The 17,859-nt window shown below is 39.1% G+C and overlaps 1 protein-coding gene across 6 annotated transcripts in view; it reads left to right on the top strand.

The window, feature by feature from the left end:
- The first annotated feature begins 2,252 nt into the window (after positions 1–2,252).
- The window catches only part of Trpc1 (transient receptor potential cation channel subfamily C member 1), a 60,897-nt gene continuing 45,290 nt past the window's right edge, over positions 2,253–17,859 (top strand). For 2 of the 6 annotated variants that reach the window (XM_076576833.1, XM_006975177.4), the window contains exons 1-2: positions 2,254–2,927; positions 11,370–11,524. In XM_076576833.1, coding sequence (XP_076432948.1) covers positions 2,708–2,927; positions 11,370–11,524 — 375 coding nt within the window. In that variant the 5' untranslated portion in view covers positions 2,254–2,707. Of the gene's footprint in view, positions 2,928–11,369; positions 11,525–17,859 lie in introns of all 6 variants that reach the window. The other 4 variants (XM_015994096.3, XM_042281442.2, XM_076576832.1 and 1 more) reach the window with 3 other exon arrangements.

Genomic DNA, 17,859 nt, shown 5'->3' with positions numbered 1-17,859 from the left:
AATGGAAAGCACAGGAGAATGTGCTACATGTAGGCAGAATTTTTCCATCGCTGGAGCCGCTTCCAAACTTAAACACAGAGACTTATAGTAATTGTAAATGTCCAGCTAACAGCCCAGGCTTATTACTAAGTAGCTCTTAACATTTTAAGCTAACCCATATTCCTTATTTAAGCTCTGCCATGTGGCAGTACATTTATTAGCATGGCACATTCATCTCCTGCTCCCACTACATCTAGCTGGTGAATCCTGACTCCAACACTCTCCTTCCCAGCATTCTCAATTTGGCTTTCCTGCCTAACTTTATCCTGTTCAGCAATTGGCCAGTCAGCTTCTTTATTAAACCAACCACAGCAACAAATCTTCACAGTGTACAAAAGGATTATTCCACAGCAGCTACAGTCTGATTTGGGAGCAGAGGGGGAGATTATTTGGATAGTTAGGCAAGGTCTCTCTAAGGATGTTTTGTTTTGGACTGTGTTCAGTGGGGCAAACAAATGCAAATAAAGAGTCTAGTAGGCACTATGAAAAAGAAACAGACAGATGCAGCCCTTTAGAGTAGCAAAGGGAAGGAGGACACTGAAAAATATAAAAAGTTCTATCTTACTTGTAGGACTTGATGTAAATCAGAATTTCTTTCCCTTCTCTGGATTGCTCTTTTTTTTTTTTTAACCTATGACTTGGAGTTGCTTAGAGTAATGTGCTACTTTTAAGTTTTGCATTCCATTGTTCATGGTAACTCCACCACTGGTCTTCATCTATGCAAAATATGTGTATGTGATGTTAGAATGATCCAGTTTATGCTGGCCAAGCAGTTTATTAAGAAGAAAAAAGAACACTCGGGAGGCAGAGGCAGGCGGATCTCTGTGAGTTCGAGGCCAGCCTGGGCTACCAAGTGAGTTCCAGGAAAGGCGCAAAGCTACACAGAGAAACCCTGTCTCAGAAAAAAAAGAAAAGAAAAAAAAGAAAAACGAATATAGTCTGTAACTGAGACAATCCAAGAATCCGAAGTGTATTATAACACCAGATTGCCTGAAGTAGACTCTAATGCTTTAGAAGATCTCCTAAGATTACTATCAAAGTGGGTTGGGAGTCTTAGAAATCAATCCAGGCCCCATAGGAGTTCTTTGGATAAAGATTCTGTGTGTAGGGCTGTGAGCCATTTGAATTCTTTAACCTCAAATACATTTTGGATAGGCCAGGGTTAGAGTTCTGTTACTGGCTAAACATTTTTAATATTTAATAAAAAATATGTAAGTACACACACAGAAGTAAACATGTTCTGTTTCCACTGGCCTCACTTGAACCATTTGGAAATTTCACCAAATACATAAACTAGTAATTGTATTTAACAATACAGAATAATGGGGAGATTGTCTAGAAACAAAAGCCAGAGTGACTCTAGAGACTATTTCAAAGTAAACATGTAGAAAAATGTTTGAAAAGATGTCTGGCATCTACTAAGGCCTTTTAAAGAGCATCTAAAGAGAATGTTGATTTAAAAATTAAGGAAATTAAAATGTTGTTAGAGAAAGTAATGGGACAAAGCAGCCTGAATAGGAGAGGAAGTATTGCCCTCAAATTTAAGATACTCCTAAGTAAATTTATTCATTGTCTTAAAAATCTAAAACTTAAACACAAGGTTCAGATTTTCCCCTAACATTGACTGTAGGAAACAGTAGAAATTACTGAAAAGATGTAATTTCAAGTCACACTTGCTGTGTCAGTCAGCTGATGTCTAAATAACAAATCTCTTAAAAATGGTCTTAGGTCACCTTTGACTTACATATGAATACATGTGTATAAAACGACGTCAGTAATATCAGGAATGTTAGACCATAGTAGATCATAAGAAATTTTTTCCAGGGCTTTTAGGAACAAGGGTAACGTAAGCACAAACTTCCAAATTCGGTGGCTTGGCCGGGCTCTAGGACAATTCCGTAGGCGATTTCAACTAAACGTTAATTCCTCAAAAGCTCAATGGCACACTGCAGCGTATTTCCTTTCCGTGCCGCAGCAGCAGCAGCTGCAGGCAGCAGCAAATTATCTCAAACCCGCAACCTAAGAAATGAGGCCAGGCGATTCCCATGCCCCTCAAAGATGCGGCAGAGGCTCTAGGTGACTGACATGGGAGGCGTGTCAGGCCTGAGGCCCCGCCCACCAGCCCCGACAGACCCCGCCCACTCGAGCGGGGCTTCGCCGCAAGCCCCGCCCCGTGCCGTCGCCTCCGCGGGCTGAGGATGACGTGAGGAGCGAGCGGCGGCGGCGGCGGCGGCGAGCGTCTGCCTCCTGCGGGTGCAGCTGGGCCAGCGGTTCCCACAGCCCCGGAGCCAGCCGTGCTGCGCAGCGCACCGCCGAGCTCCTCCGCCGGCGGCCCCCTCTCTCCCTCCCAGGCCGGGCCGCCCCGTGCGCGGCCCCTGCGGCTCCTGGCACGGCCCCGCGCTCAGCTGCCGCCCTGGCGCGCTCCACTCTGTCGTCCCCGGACGGGCGCGGACCAGCTCGCCCGGGGCGCCGGCGGCTGGGCAGAGGGCGCTGGCCCCGGGGCCGCGCCGGCGCGGCCACCAACCTGGGGCTGTCCGTGGAGGGCGAGTGCTGGTTCCGGGGAGAGGCGACGCCCTTCGGGGCCAACGGGCCGCACGCCGATGTGGCCGTGGGAACGACTCACCCGTTTTCCAGCTCTGGGGCGGGGCTGGGGTCGGGGTCGGCGCCCATGGGGGCCCCGCCTCCGTCCCCTGGCCTGCCCCCGTCGTGGGCCGCGATGATGGCGGCCCTGTACCCGAGCACGGACCTCTCGGGCGTCTCCTCCTCCTCCCTGCCTTCCTCCCCATCCTCCTCGTCGCCCAACGAAGTGATGGCGCTGAAGGATGTGCGGGAGGTGAAGGAGGAGAACACCCTGAATGAGAAGCTTTTCTTGCTGGCGTGCGACAAGGGTGAGAGCTTAGGCCCCTTTCTCCGCCCCTTGGACCCCTTAAGACTCATTCCCGGGGTCCTGCCCCTGCCTCGACTGACTCCCGACCCTCCCGCTTGTTCTTGCGCGCGACGGCTACTCCCTACCTGTAAGGCCGGCAGGACTTCTGCCAGATTGAGCATGAGCCCGCAGGCAGGTAGGGCGGGGGCGGTGGACTCCTGCAGGCGGGATGTTTTGGTTGCTACTTGGGAGCCCTGATCCCAAAGTTGCTCCGCTTCTGCCACTGATAAACTCCAGGCTGGAGTTTTTCCTTTGGGAGCCAGAGACTAGTTTTGGACCTTCTAATTAGAAAACTCTGTTAATTTCCCTTATGATGTCTCCTATTTATGGATTGTCACATTGCATTTTTGTTTTGTTTTAAAGACTTTCCCCCTGTTTAGCATCAGCCGCCTGTTACAGTTGAGTAGACTTAGGTATTTATTCCATTATCCTTAAGCAGAAATGACATGAAATAAGGACAAGACAGGAAAAATCCTGCCCTAGCTGCCAAAACTTTCCCCAAACTTATGGAACCCCTTTGAGTGTTGGTACATTTTTTTTTTTATTAGGGAGGAAGGTTTATTGCTTCAGAGAGTTGGTGGGAGGCAAAGGTAGTGAAAAGTATAGGTAAAATATGTGGAATATATTGTTTTTTGAATCTAGAAACTGGTCACTTTATGGCCACATGAAAAGCATGCTTTCAAGTAATGCATTGTAATAAAGGAATGGGAACTTGATTGCTCTCAGAGTGCTTTTATCTCCCAAAAAAAGGTACTACAAAAATTCTCATTCCTCGCTTCAGCAGTTTGTTGTGCAAAGGCTGTGTTGTTCATTCAGGAAAACTTCGTTAGAATCATGCAGACTTCCGAAACCTAATTCTTGAGGCCAGCGTGTACTATGGGAAAACTAGTTACAGATGTTTTTGTTTTTGTTTGCATGTATATGTTTAAATCAACAACAGTCTCCTTAACCTTTAAAAGCATTTGAAATAGTTTTTCATTTTTTACACAACTGCACTTGATCTTAGCCAAACCAGAAAGCAATCGTATATGCATGCAACCTTTTGAAAACACATTGACATATAAACAAAGTCCACTTATGTCTATTGCCAATCACTTTTATGATTTATGTGATAATATTAAATAGTAAACATTTGTTAAAATCTACCATAGACTTCTTTGACTAATCTTAGAAATATAAAGAAATATAAAACATATGTCTAAAATGTCACAAAAACTATGATCTGTGGATGATATAAAGTACGTAATTTTACCCAAGTGCATTGCCCAAGTTGTTTCCCTCAAAAACTACCCAAAAGGAGAAAGGAAATGGTTGTGTTGTATTACAGAAGTCAAGAACCATTGATATATTCTAGTTAATTGTGTGGTTATTTAAAAGTACGTTAGGAAAGGGAATTTGATATTCTTGTCAAACTGAGAATAGAGACGTGTTGTAATGAAATATGATTGGAGTAAGTATTTTTGTGATACATAAATTTAGAATGGTTGCATGAGATTTCTCAAAAGGAGTTTTAATTATAAAATTTTTATAAACTGTCCATAAGTACCCGTTTAAGCAGCTTGAGATCTATCTACCTACCTACCTACCTGAAAACAGGGATCTGAGATATATGTGTATATATGTATATGTATATGTATATGTATATGTATATGTATATATGTATATATATATATATGCGTGTGTCTGTGTGTGTGTCTGTGTGTGTATGTGTGTGTCTGTGTGTGTGTATGTGTGTGTCTGTGTGTGCTTGTGTGTCAAGTCATCACTATGCTTTATTGATCTGATTATAGTTGAAAGAATTAAAATAATTTATGTTAGAAAAGGCATCCATATTTGGATGTACTAGTTGGAAATTAACTCTTATCTGTATGGGTAGTTTATAAACTTTGTTTTCTGTGTAAATTTAAAAAGCAAGCATGGTATCTTTAATAGCCCCAGAGAAACTCAACTAGTTTCATTTAATAATCATTTCTACATGTATGAAGTATTCATAGTATAGTCTTCTAAAATAAAAGCTAGAGATTTCTAAAAGCTAGAGATTCCTAAAAGAAAATTTGCAGAGATGAGGTGGTTGTATGTATTTTAGTGAATGAATGGCCATTTAAAATGAGTAGTGTACAGATGAGGGAGTAAACAAAATAGGAAAGGGAAAGATTTTATGGTTTGGAATAACTAGCCTTTATGTAAATTAATTCCATAAATCTAGGTAATTGCCGATTACCTGGTCATCAAAATAGACCAGAATCATCTCAAAGCTAACCTATGGTTCTTTTTTGTATTAAAAAAATAAAAAATGAATTGAAAGTTTCTGTTCCATTGATATAAAGCAGTTTTAATATAAACCTACCAGATTAAATTCTTTCAAAGTATATATATATATGTGTGTGTGTGTGTGTGTGTGTGTGTGTATACATATATATATATCTTTTAGACAAAGAGGTTGAAATCCAGATACAAAAGCTAACTGAGCAAGAGCTGACAATAAATGAGTTGTCTTATTAATATTAAGTAGACCACCATGTTTTTCTTTTTTCCTCTCTTATTGAGAGTTAGTGTGGTAATTACCCTATTTAATTTGTGGAAGCCTATGATTCCCTTAGGCCTCTTGGCTGCTGAATGGATAAATAATGTTTTAGGAGCACTAAACTTAAGTATAAGTCTTTATTTTTTTTCTCATTTAAAGTGTTAGGTAGATACCTTTAAAACATATTCGTGAACGTAAGCTTTTTGATTTGTTGATGTCAGTAATCAGAGCTTATGCCAAATAAGGAAGAATGAAAGTATTTGCTCTCTGCCAATGCTGCATGTGGAGTATTTCCAGAAAATTCATATTTTCATTAGTAGTCCCTTCTGGACATTTCACTATGGAGTTAGAGAGGGTATGGGAGGGCAGAATTTCACCTGTACCCCTGGATTCATCCTTGTTTGTGTCTGTCAGTCACCTTTGTGGAAGGCTTGCTACATTATAAGGAAGGTTATTTTAAGTTCTGTAGAAGCTTTGTGTACCTTGGGGCCCAGGATGCTTTCAAAATGTGCAACATTTCCTCGAGATGATATGCCACTGTTGTATTAACACCTTACTTAATATGTTTATATAGTACTTTCTTTCTATTTTTGCTATTTGGAAGAAATTTGGAGGGTGTGTCAGGTTAGAGAGGAGAGTGGTTTGGATAATTAAAATGCAGAGTACCAAGTGTTGCTGAGAAGTTTTGTGTAGATAGGCAGCACCTAATATAAAGATATGTACGATGAGGGAAAATAATTTGCAGAAAGGAGGGCTGATGAGAGCATAATTAGCATCAAGAGTATTGGAGTTACTATAGGCATCGTTCTCTACAGCTCACAAAGTATCACTAGTTACAGAACCCATGCATTCTGTACAGGGAATCTTTGTAAATCACCCAAGTTTTAGAATGTACTAGTTGAAAAGTATAGCCATAGGGAGTGGTTCACAGTTACTTTAATGAAAGATGAGTGAGCAGCTAGCTGCCTTACTGACTCATGTAGTGATCTCACAGTGTGTTTCTTTTTCTTATTTCTAATTTGCTGCTCTTTGCCATGCTATCAAAATATACACATGAAGTTCTTAATTGTGTTAAGGCATTGGGCAAAAAGCAGTTATTAATGAGTTACCGACTACATCCATATTCTTTAGGAATTTTTTTATAATAAAGATGTTTTCTTGTGCAGTAGTAAGGAACAGTAGGTAAAAAGATGTATATTTGTGTATATAATAGATCTTTCTGAGCAAATGTTCAATTTAACTTAAATTTCCCTGTAGCTAGAGTTTTCCTGCCTTGCCCACAGTCAAGACAAATCTTTGTCACCCACCAGTCCCACAGCCGCTCAGACCTGACCAAGTAAACCCAGAGACTTATTTTGCTTACAAACTGTATGGCCGTGGCAGGCTTCTTGCTAACTGTTCTTATAGCTTAAATTAATCCATTTCCATAAATCTATACCTTGCCACATGGCTTGTGGCTTACCGGTGTCTTCACATGCAGCTTGTCATGGCAGCGGCTGGCAGTGTTTTTCTGCCTCAGCCTTCTGCTTCCCAGAATTCTCCTCTCTCCTTGTCCCACCTACTTCCTGCCTGGCCACTGGCCAATCAGTATTTTGTTTATTGACCAATCCGAGTAATGTGACATACAGACCATCCCACAGCATTTCCCATATGAGATTTGGAAGATAGGATATTCCTAGTACAGAGCTCTCTCTCTTCTGGGAAGTTAAGAACAAATGATCCAAGGGAAACCTCAGTCCATTATGTATTACAAGGCTGAAAGGTTAACTCTGAATGCACCAGCACTGTTGCGATCCGAGCTTCTCTTGCCCTTTTATAGTACTATAAATGTCTTCTTCAGACTGATTCCATCAGATTTTGTGATGCTGAGAAGTCTAAGACTAGGAGTAATATTGTAATGCAGGGAATGAGAAATTCAAATATTATTTAGAAGTAATAAATGATAACATTAAAAATCCAAAGTGAATGATTAGGACTAAAAGTTTCCAGTACCATATCAATGATTTATGAGTTCAGTAGAATTTCTTTGGGTTCCAAAGCTTTTTCCTCTTAATCTGTTTTTAATATTAATCGGGAATATGTTATTTTTTCTGAGACAGAGTTTCTCTGTGTAGCCCTGGCTACCCTGGAACTCTCTCTGTAGACCGTGCTGGCTTCAAATTCAGAGATCTGCCTGCCTCTGCTTCCTGAGTACAGGGATTAAAGGTGTGGGACACCACCACCTGGCTTAATTGGGAATATTTTATGTAGAATGTTATAATTCCACATCCAAAGGTTTTTTTTTTTTTTAAAGAAAGTTTGGTTTGAAAAGATTTATAATTTTTTAAATATAAATTCTGTTTGGTTAATATAAAGTTTAAAAACTGGTCAGCTTTTTTTGTGAGAGTTGTGGGGGTCGGGTTTTTTTAGACAGAATCTTGGTCTATAGTCCAGTTTGGCCTGGAATTCGATATGTGAGTAACCTAGGCTGGCCTCAGACTTGCAGCAATCCTTCTGCTTCTGCCTCCTGGGTGCTGAAATTATAGGCATGAACCACCACATGTAGCAAATAAATGATGAAATTTATCATCAGATGTTAGAAAGTCAAATGAGAAGCCAGCAAGGAAATAGAAAATCCTCTTTACTGTTATTGTAACATTTCTCTACTGTATGTCTCTGAAGGATTTTTCAGAGTTGGGCAGAGTGAATTTATTGCTGAGGATCTCTGGGATTACCGTGGTATTTTTTATACTATTTTATTTGCTGGCCCAGTTTCCAGTGGGCTTTATAGAACTTGGTAAAAATTATGTCCGTTGAGGATGTTAGGAATCATAAGGTTGATATGCTTTGAATTTTACAGAATGGATTGAAGAGGTAAGGCTAGAACAGGTGACCAACTGATCCATAAGCTAAATCCAGCTATTTAGTCTGTGAGCTAAGACTGGCTTTTACATTTTACATTTCAAATACTTAAAAATATTTCTAATTAAAAGAAGGGTATTTTAAAACATAAAAATTCTGTAAATTTCAAAAGGTTTTATTGGAACACACCCTCAGTTGTTTCCATAGGTCCGTGCCTGCTGTGGTGGCAAAGGGTTCGGGTGATTGTGACTGAGATATCATGGTCCACAAAACCCAGCATATTTCACTGTCTGGCCCTTTCTCAGAACTATTTTGTTGACCCCCGGTGTTAAAGTAGAAAGTGTTGTATGAGTAATAATACAGAACAGAGCCCAGTGTGAACCGAATCCAAGTTCATTTTGTACAGAAGCAGCTAGTTTAAAGGGTTGGAGAGGAGTGTGAGCAGGGGTTCCATAGAGTCAGGGCAGCGAAAAATTATAAAGCAGCGGGGGAAATGTACAAAAAGTGCACGGTTGATTTATGTGAAACTAGTGTGGATTTGTTAGCTGGCGCCAAAAGCAGTTAAATGGCTGTCATTTCACATGGCCCATAAATGGCCCTGTCTTCAGTGTTCAAATGAACTAAGAGCCACGACTTTCCTCAGGCATCTATTTGCACAGGACCATGCTAGTGATGCAGCCTAGGGCTATTAGAAAGTGTGTTAAAGGAAATGTTTTGTTCATGTCTTAAGGGCTAAGATTGAAGCCTCATGGGGGAAAGGAGAACATTAGCTTGCTTAGGATTTGGTCAAAGAGAAGATCTTTTTCAGTAGGTGTATCAGTTAGGAGGCTGTTGCACTGTCCAAAAGGCTTGGTAATGGTTTGGCTGAGGGTTAGCTGTGTTCACAGCGACAGGTGAATGAGTATGGGAGGTACTTGAGGTCGGACTGAGAGGACCTGCTGTTGCATTGGTGCACTGCCTATGGATAAACTGAAAACATTTCTGTTTTATTTGTTGAACAAAGACAACTAGGGGCTTAGGGTGGCAGATAAAGTGTCTGCTCTGGAAACATGAAGAGTTTGGATCTCCAGCCTTCATGTAAAGAGCAGAGTGTGTTGATATAAGTCTGTAACGCTGGGCAGTCGAATCCATGGAGCTGGGTGGCAGCCAGTCTAGCCAGTCAGTGAACTCTGAGCTCAGGGAGAAAGCCTGTCCAGGAGGTGGGGGAGTAGAGAGCAGTAGAGGAAGACACCCAACCTGGACCCCTAGCCTCCACATTCCGTACACCCACACACAGGAACACACACATAAACCCACAGACACACAATCAAAAATGAAATTTAAAAACAACTATGCCATCACAAAAATAAGCAAATTATATTGCTTTTCGAAAAACAAGAGATACGACTTGCAAGCAACTTCATTATGAAAGAAAACGTCATCTGGCTTAGCAGGTGTTTTGCCTCGCATCTGGGCTGTTAGCTAGCCTCCTGTCTGTCTAAGTTTTCTAACCTTTTCACACATGCGTTCATCCTCACAGTTAGCAGCTGTTCTAGTCTTTACAGCATATCAGTTTAAATGACTTGCAGATATAAACTTTAGTAATGAAGTGACACTTAAGAAGTAATGGCTGAAAATACTACAGAATTAATGAAGCACATTGACCTTAGATTTAGGAAGCCTATAGAGTTCCAAGAAAGTGAATTCAAATGAATGACCTTCACCTAGATATATCAGGATAACAAAGCGGAGTTTTATGAGTAGTGTTTTCTTATCCTTATGCTTAAAATTAAATGTGTCTGAAATAGTTTTAAGTATTTTTTTAGCAATAGTGATGTCATTGGAGTGGATTATTTGGCCCTCTTGGCACAGCTCAAGACTAAGAACATCACTTCGTCAGTGGAATTAAATGTTAGTGCTATGGGGAAATTATTTCATGACTAGTTTTTTATTCTTGAGACCTAAGAAGATGTGTTATTAAGAAAACTATTATTCAGTTTCTTTTTTTAATGTAAGCAGGTATTAAAAATAGTAAGTCTGAATTTTTCACAAATAAAATCTGTTATCTTAGTTGCAATATTGTTTTCTTTATTCATTTAGTCGAATTGAATGTTTTCTGTCTGTGTACCATGCAATTATTTCTTTTTCCTTCCAGTTTCCACTCTTATTATTCTTTCCCTATTTCTTACTCACAGGCATCTAAGGAATAACTATGAAAAACAGTTTACTCATTTTTGTATTTAAAAAGTAAAATAAAACGTGTCCCTTGCTTTCTTTCTCTAGTGAGCATTTCTCTTTGGATTTTTCTTTTTCTTTTTCCCTGCACAATCTCACTAGCAGGCAAATACACTGCGCCTTTAGTTACAGTAACTCCTGCTTTCCTCCCATGGGATGACTGTGCTGTGGTGGCCTTCAGTCAGGCAGAAGACAGGCAAGCAGTCATTCTAGTCCTAACGTGGCATTTTGTGAGCTGGGTGTTCCCTGTTTATTAACACTCCACCTCACCTTCCTTAACAGGACGGCATGTGCACATGTGTGCACACATGTTTGTGAGAGGGAGGGGATAGGGACTTTTAGGTACCCTTACTATACAGTACGTATATCGTCTACCCCCGTCTCCATTTTAACCAATATGATGCATGAGTAGATGTGTGTGTCTGAGATCCAAAACTAATTCCTTCTAAGTTTCATTTTATTTTTCTATAATAGCTGTCAGCCTGTATTTTGGGGTATTCTTTATTAAATTGTTTTATATATCTTCTATAAGTTTTTCTCCTTATAACATCAAGTTAAGAATTTTAAACTAGAAATTTTTATTACATACTACACATTTATTTTTTTCTACTTGTGTTTTATATTTACTGCATATATGTGTATTATTTTATCAAGATAGACTTTTTTCCAGGAAATGTTCACATTTTCTGTGCACATGTCCACATGCAAAGCAAAAATGAGTTTAGGTATTTTTAATCTTTTAATTCAGCAGGATAAAAATTTTCTTTATACTCATTCGTGTTTACTGTCTTAAATATTAAAGTATGTTTGTATATTGTTATTTAGGTGACTATTATATGGTTAAAAAGATTTTGGAGGAAAACAGTTCAGGTGACTTGAACATAAATTGCGTAGATGTGCTTGGGAGAAATGCTGTTACCATAACTATTGAAAACGAAAGCTTGGATATACTGCAGCTGCTTTTGGACTACGGTTGTCAGGTACAAGGCTAGATGATTTTATCCAGTAGCTTCTAAGAAATGTTAGCTATGCCTGCCTTCACCTCTCCCTCCTGCTTCCTTTCTGTTTCTTTCCTTTGTTTACTCTCCTGCCTTTGCCTTTCACCTTCTGTTTGGTTTTGAGCCACTAAGAAGTTTACAAAACAAACCCAAATAAGCTATTAAAGAACGTAATATTTTAAATTCGTGTTTTTCTTCCTGTTTCCTTTCCCTACATCAGACGAAAGTAAACTATCATGAATTACTAAAGATGACATTATTTTTATTACTGATAGGATTACTATTTGTATTACATACCTAAAAATAGTGCAAGTGTTCTAGAAATGCCAGGGGACAGGGTTTTCTGTGACCCGTGTTATTTATAGGCACAGGAACAAAATGTTCCTCACAAAACAACTTACAGTTCGATTTGGTTTTCCTAAGTTTTATTATGTTTTCTCTTTGTTTGAAATGTAGTGTTTGCTTTCATCTAAAGATGAATGATTTGTTTTAAAACTGGAACTGATAGAACTTTCCATTTGTCTTCATGTCACCTAAGGTAGAAGAGCAGACATGTACGTCTGGAAGGTCTAAGTTAATAATAGCATCGTTTCCTTTCCCTTTTGGCTCACTCATGAGAAACATAGCATAAGAACTCTGGTCCTTCTGATGCAGCTGTCATGAGGCATAGCTTTTGGAGTGACATCAGGAAGCACAGCATTTTGGTTTTTTAGTATGGTAGGTGGTTTTAGGTACATCCCTATTATTTTATAAAGTGGTATTGTGAGTGATTTATATGTATATGTGTGTATATATAAGTACACCCCCCACACACACACACACACTTGGGGTAGAAAAGGGAATTGGGTACCCAGCCACTTTAGCTATACCTATAGTACATCAAGTAACTAAATGAGATGTGAGCTGCCGTAGTAATTTCCTTGACGTTTCTAGGTTAGGTTTAGTTGTAGAGCACTTCTCCTTCAAAGTCAACTTTTTCTCATTTTAGATTTCATTTTAGCAAACTTAATTTTTTAGTTTTCTGATCTGAAGAGAATCAAGAAAGGCCATAAAAGGGGCATTAGAGCTGCAGCTGAGCAAAATGAAGCATGGGAGTGCTCACATTGTTTACTTAGAGATTGTTAGCACCGTGTCTGTCTGGTGGTTAGGCTTTATGACAGTGATTTAGCATCAGTAAGGAAAAGTTAAATTATATTCACTACTTAACAGCTTAGATGAAAGTACATATGTGTATGTATACCTTTTAAGCAGAAAACTTCCATCAAAATTATTTAAAATTTAAAGTTAAACACTTAAAGGCATAAGCTTCAGTTACCTAGAAAATAAGATTATAAAGGAATTCAGTCCTTGATGATTTTGGGTGAGAATTGCTGTGGTATAATAACTGCATTTACATATATGGCTTTATATACATAATTCTGCAGTACACATGGTTCTTTCACACTCTGATTACATTTGAGCATCACAGTCAGATTGTCTAGATGCTATCTTTTATACATCAGAAAACTGAGGCTCACAGACTTTAATGAATTGCCCAGAGTTGTAAAATTAGTAAAGGCAAAGATAATGTTTGAATTTAATCTTTTGGCTGCAAACCCTTATGCTCTTTCCAGTTCTCTGTATTCTCTCCAAGCTACCTGTGTCTCCTTCTGTCAGTCAACAAATGTCCAAGACCTTTAGCTGAGTGTGATGGTGGAAATGAGTGGAGAAAATATGACGTATTCACCAGTAGACAGTAAAATGAACTGAGAGAGCGAAAGCACATATGGACTACAAAGGAATTTAAATAGAAGGTTGTATTTGTTAAGTGCTGAGGGTAGCAATGCTTGATGCTTGTATATTGCTTTACAGTTACAAAATGCTTCTTGTTTTATCTTGGGTTATCTCAGTGCCTCTCACACAAACAACTTTGCCTGCACCAAGGGATATTTGGCAGTCTCTGGAGACATTTTGGTTTCACAGTTGATGGGCAGATTACTGTTGGTATCTAGTGGGTAGATGCCATGATGTTATTAACACCCTACAATACACAGGAAAGGTACCACAACACCACCAAAACCATATGTGACCCAGAATGTCAATGGAGCTGCCTTTGAGAAGCTCTAGTTTATGCTTAAACTTTTTTGCAACTCAACATAAATATTTTATCAATATATATAAAAAAAATAACAAGACCATTATGGTTTGGAGCTATCAAGAAAACTAGGTTTCTGCCTAGCATGTGTGAGTTTCTGCATTTGATACCTAGCAATGGAGAGGTGGAGGGGACTTTTTTCTTTACTGTATTGAAGCTGGAGAAATGGTTAAATGGTGAAGAGCACTCGCTGCTCTTACAGAAGACCCCAGTTCTGTTCTTAGTACCTACATCAAATAATTCATAACTCCAGCTCCAGGAGGCACTGGTGCCTTTGGCCTCTGCATTCACACACGATTATTGATCACCATCCATGTAATTAAAAGTGCATCGTTTGTTTGTTTGTTTTGAGACAGGTTTTCCCTATGTATCCTTGGCTGTCCTAGAACTTGCTCTATAGACCAGCTGGCCTTCAACTCTGAGATCCTCCTGCCTCTGCCTCCCAAGTGCTGGGAACAAAAGCATTCACCACTACCACTGAGCCTAAAAGTATGTCTATTAAAATTTTTAAGAAGGATTTGACTGGAAGAGTGTCTATTGAGCCCAGCCTTGAAGTATTAATTTTGGCTGGAGAGATGGCTTAGTGGTTAGGAGCACCTGTTGCTCTTGCAGAGGACCATGGTTCAATTCTGATATCCACATGGTGACTCACAGGCATCTGTATGCAACTCTAGTTCCAGGGGATCCAACACCCCTTTCTGGTCTTTGCAGCTACAAGATACACATGTGACACACAGACAAAAGTGCAGACAAAACATTCATACACATAAAATACAATTTTAAAATAAAAAAAGAAATATTAATATTACTAACATTTATATTGTGCTGATTTGTGCCAGTGGACTTGACTTCCTGATCTTGAGAAAGATTAAGTAACTTGTCCATATTTACTCTGTAAATGGTAAACTTGGGATCTGCACCTAGGTTCTGACTCTAGAGTCCATGTTCTTCCTGTTACCCAAGTCTACTCAAAAGCTTAGAAGTAGTTAAGGGACCGGGGATGCTGAGAAGAATGTAAACAGATATGTGAAATGTTTCTTGAGACAGTGAATCCACAGCCTTTAGAATAAAATACTGGGCTTATAATATAATGGAAAATGTCAGGAAAAATACCTAAAATAAAACTAGTGAAAAGGCCTTGAATGGGAGGCTGAGAATTTGTGTTTTATGTAATAGACAGTGAGGTCTCATTCAATGCATTTTGATAGGAAGTATGGTATATGTCTTGTGGTATTTTAGATAGATGAATATGGTGATCCAGTTAGGTAAAACTAGGAAGGAAGGGAAGGCGCTAGCCCGTGTGAGCATTTTGTAGTGGTTCCGTATGAATAGTAAGATCTGACCTGGAAGACTGGCTGTTAGGGCGGCAGCAGCTGTGGGAAGGGAGGAGCTGGGAGTATAGCTTCTGGTAAACCCTGGTCTTACATGTCTGAGACCCTGTGTGTGGAGGGTGAGGAGGGGGCACAGATACAAAAAAAAGCTGTCAAGAAGGGGAATTGAGGAGTCCTGGGGTTTTATCAATCTTAACCATGTATAACCAGGAGAGAGGAGAGAAAACTAACAAGCTCGGAGGCGAGGTTAGCCTTGATGTAGAGGGATCCAGTTTCCGGGTCTTAGCTGTACTTAACTTATTTGAGAGTTGTCGGACAATGGCCACAGCACTCTAGGTATTGTAAGCAGGAAGATGGCCCTGTATATTTTCACAAGGGCAGCAGTCACAGAACATAGAGCTAGCACAGATTCATTCTTCAGGAATTTTTACATTTAATAAAGGACACTGGAAGGAAAGAGTTGCATTTTAAAAGATCAAATAAATTATTCACAATTTTGGGTCAGTTAGAATGGTGGTGTGAAAGTCAAAAGGGAAATTTTAATTTCTTGCTTAGAAATAAAGATACGAGAGAAGAGAGGGAAAGTCTCTTGGATTTTGAAAGTATGGTACTGAAAGATTTAGGGAACATGATGAACATTAATTTGAGAATTTTAACAGTGAAATAAATAAGAAAACATTTAGTGAAAATAGAAAGATAAGATCAAGTTAAATTAGCAAAAAGAGAAGAATTTAAAGTTGTGGGATGTGGGACTAATATTCCTGTGTATGAAGGACCAAGTTCTTATAGAATATTCCAGAGCATTAATATATACTATAAGTGGAAATTAGGTATAGAAAGGAAATATGCATATCTTCTCACACTGACTTGCTGGGCAAGTTCTGAGATGAGAAGGAAGTGACTTCATTATACAGTAAGTGTATGTGCTGAATATGCTTTAGAGAGAATGGTCAGATTACTTAGAAATTGGGAGATAAAAATGAGTGAGGAAATTTTGTGTGCTTGCAAGTATTTAAGAATACTCTAAATTGGGTGTGGTGACACACACCTGTGATCCCAACACTTTGGGGGCTGAGGAAACAGGAACATGAGTTCAAGGCTAGTCTGGTTTTAAGACTATGTCTTAAATAAGTTAATTTTTTAAAAATTAAAATTTTTTTCCTTCAAAACTGCCATTTATTTATCAAATAACATACCATTTATATAGAATGAGTCAATGGCCACTCTTTAATTTAATTACATGTTTTTTAATATAAATACTTTTCATAGCTGAAGCTTATCCTTTTAAGCATTGAATATTAACATACATCTTTATTTTTTACTGAGTAGTGTGTCTGAATATAATTTAACTTTACTATCCTTAGTTGGAATTCTTGAGAATGTAATCATTTTACTTCGCTTCTTGACGTCCAAAATTATTAATAATTTGTCCTTGCATTAAAGTCTGCAGATTGCTGTTCTGATAGTGATTTTGTTCTACTGGTATTTTATTCTTTCTGTGGTCAGCTTTTAGTTTTTTTTTCTTCTTTTCTCCATTTGTATTGGTTTTATTGTAGCTGTTCTTTTATTCAGTAAAGCTATGAGGAATACTTGGGAAAGCCATTGCCCTTCACTTAGGGACCTGTCTCTCCTGGGACATAATGCCCATGATGTTACTCTGTGACTTGGGTTGTTGTTGTTTTGAGTTGTCAATAAATTCATGGCTAGACTTTAGATTATTAGAATTGCATGGTGTTTGAGAGCAGTGGCATTACAATAGCTAGCTTAATGGTTAAAATTAAAACTGTAGATAAATATCTAGTAATACTTGATACTGAGTTCTTGTTTTTAAAAGCTTGTGTGCTTCAACTGACTGAGTATGCTAAAGCTGAAGGAAAACGTGAAGCTAAAAAAGAAAAAAATGCTTGCACTTTTTAGGGCCATATCTAATGAACTCTAAAATAGTCAAGGGATTAAATGTCCCATGTAGCAAGGAAGCTTTTTACAGGAAAACATAGGTGATTCCTAAGAGTTTAATGAGAATCCCAGCCCTTTCTTTGGGTTGTCGGATATGATTTTCAACATCGCACTAAAGCCTGCCATTCTAGTCTTATTTGACATTCAGATAAGGAGAGTAAAAGCTTTATTCTGTGCAGCTATAAAGAATGCTCTGGATCTGCTGTAGTTTCATTTCTGGGGGCAAGAATGCTGACATAGTAAAGGTTATGTCAGTTACAAATGTACAGCCTGAAAATAATCACGGTGTTTTCTTTGATTAAATCATTATTCATTACTAAATTTTCCTTCTCCTAGTATGGTTTTCCTTAAAAAAACCAAAAGCAAAGAAGCCAAAACCCGGTGTCATGGTTGCCAGTAGCACGCAGGCGTGGTTAGGGAGAAGTGCAGAGCCCCGAGTCCCGAGTCTGTAGGGTCAGGTCTGGTCAGTCCATCTCCGCAGTAGGTTGACTAGAACTGGGAACTCCTTCCTGACGCTGTCAACTGGTAACTGGATTCTCTGTGATTTCCATGTGACAAGCGCTGGTACCAACGTCAAACTGTACCATTTCTGTCAGCCATGCATGTTTTGAAGAGGAGACCAGAGAGAGGGCTTTTATATATTTTCCATTCTTCCCTCTTCTGAGAATTGCGCTGATGATGTCACAGCCAACACATTCCTTTAATAGTTCCTGGTAATTTCTTTAATAAATTTAGAACCTTAAGGAATTTTTGGTCCATGGTTCAAGAGAAAACATCTTGAAGGTTTTTTGGGCTTTTTTTTTTTTTTTTTTTTAACTTTAAACATTGCATGAATCAGCACTGTTCTACGTAGAGTCCCTTCTGTGAAATAGTCATTATTTTACCAGGTTGTGCAT

The sequence above is a fragment of the Peromyscus maniculatus genome, chromosome 7 (assembly GCF_049852395.1).
Source record: "Peromyscus maniculatus bairdii isolate BWxNUB_F1_BW_parent chromosome 7, HU_Pman_BW_mat_3.1, whole genome shotgun sequence".
Lineage (NCBI taxonomy): Eukaryota > Metazoa > Chordata > Mammalia > Rodentia > Cricetidae > Peromyscus > Peromyscus maniculatus.
Note: the sequence above shows the minus strand (reverse complement) of the source record. Positions and strands in the feature narration are given on the sequence as shown.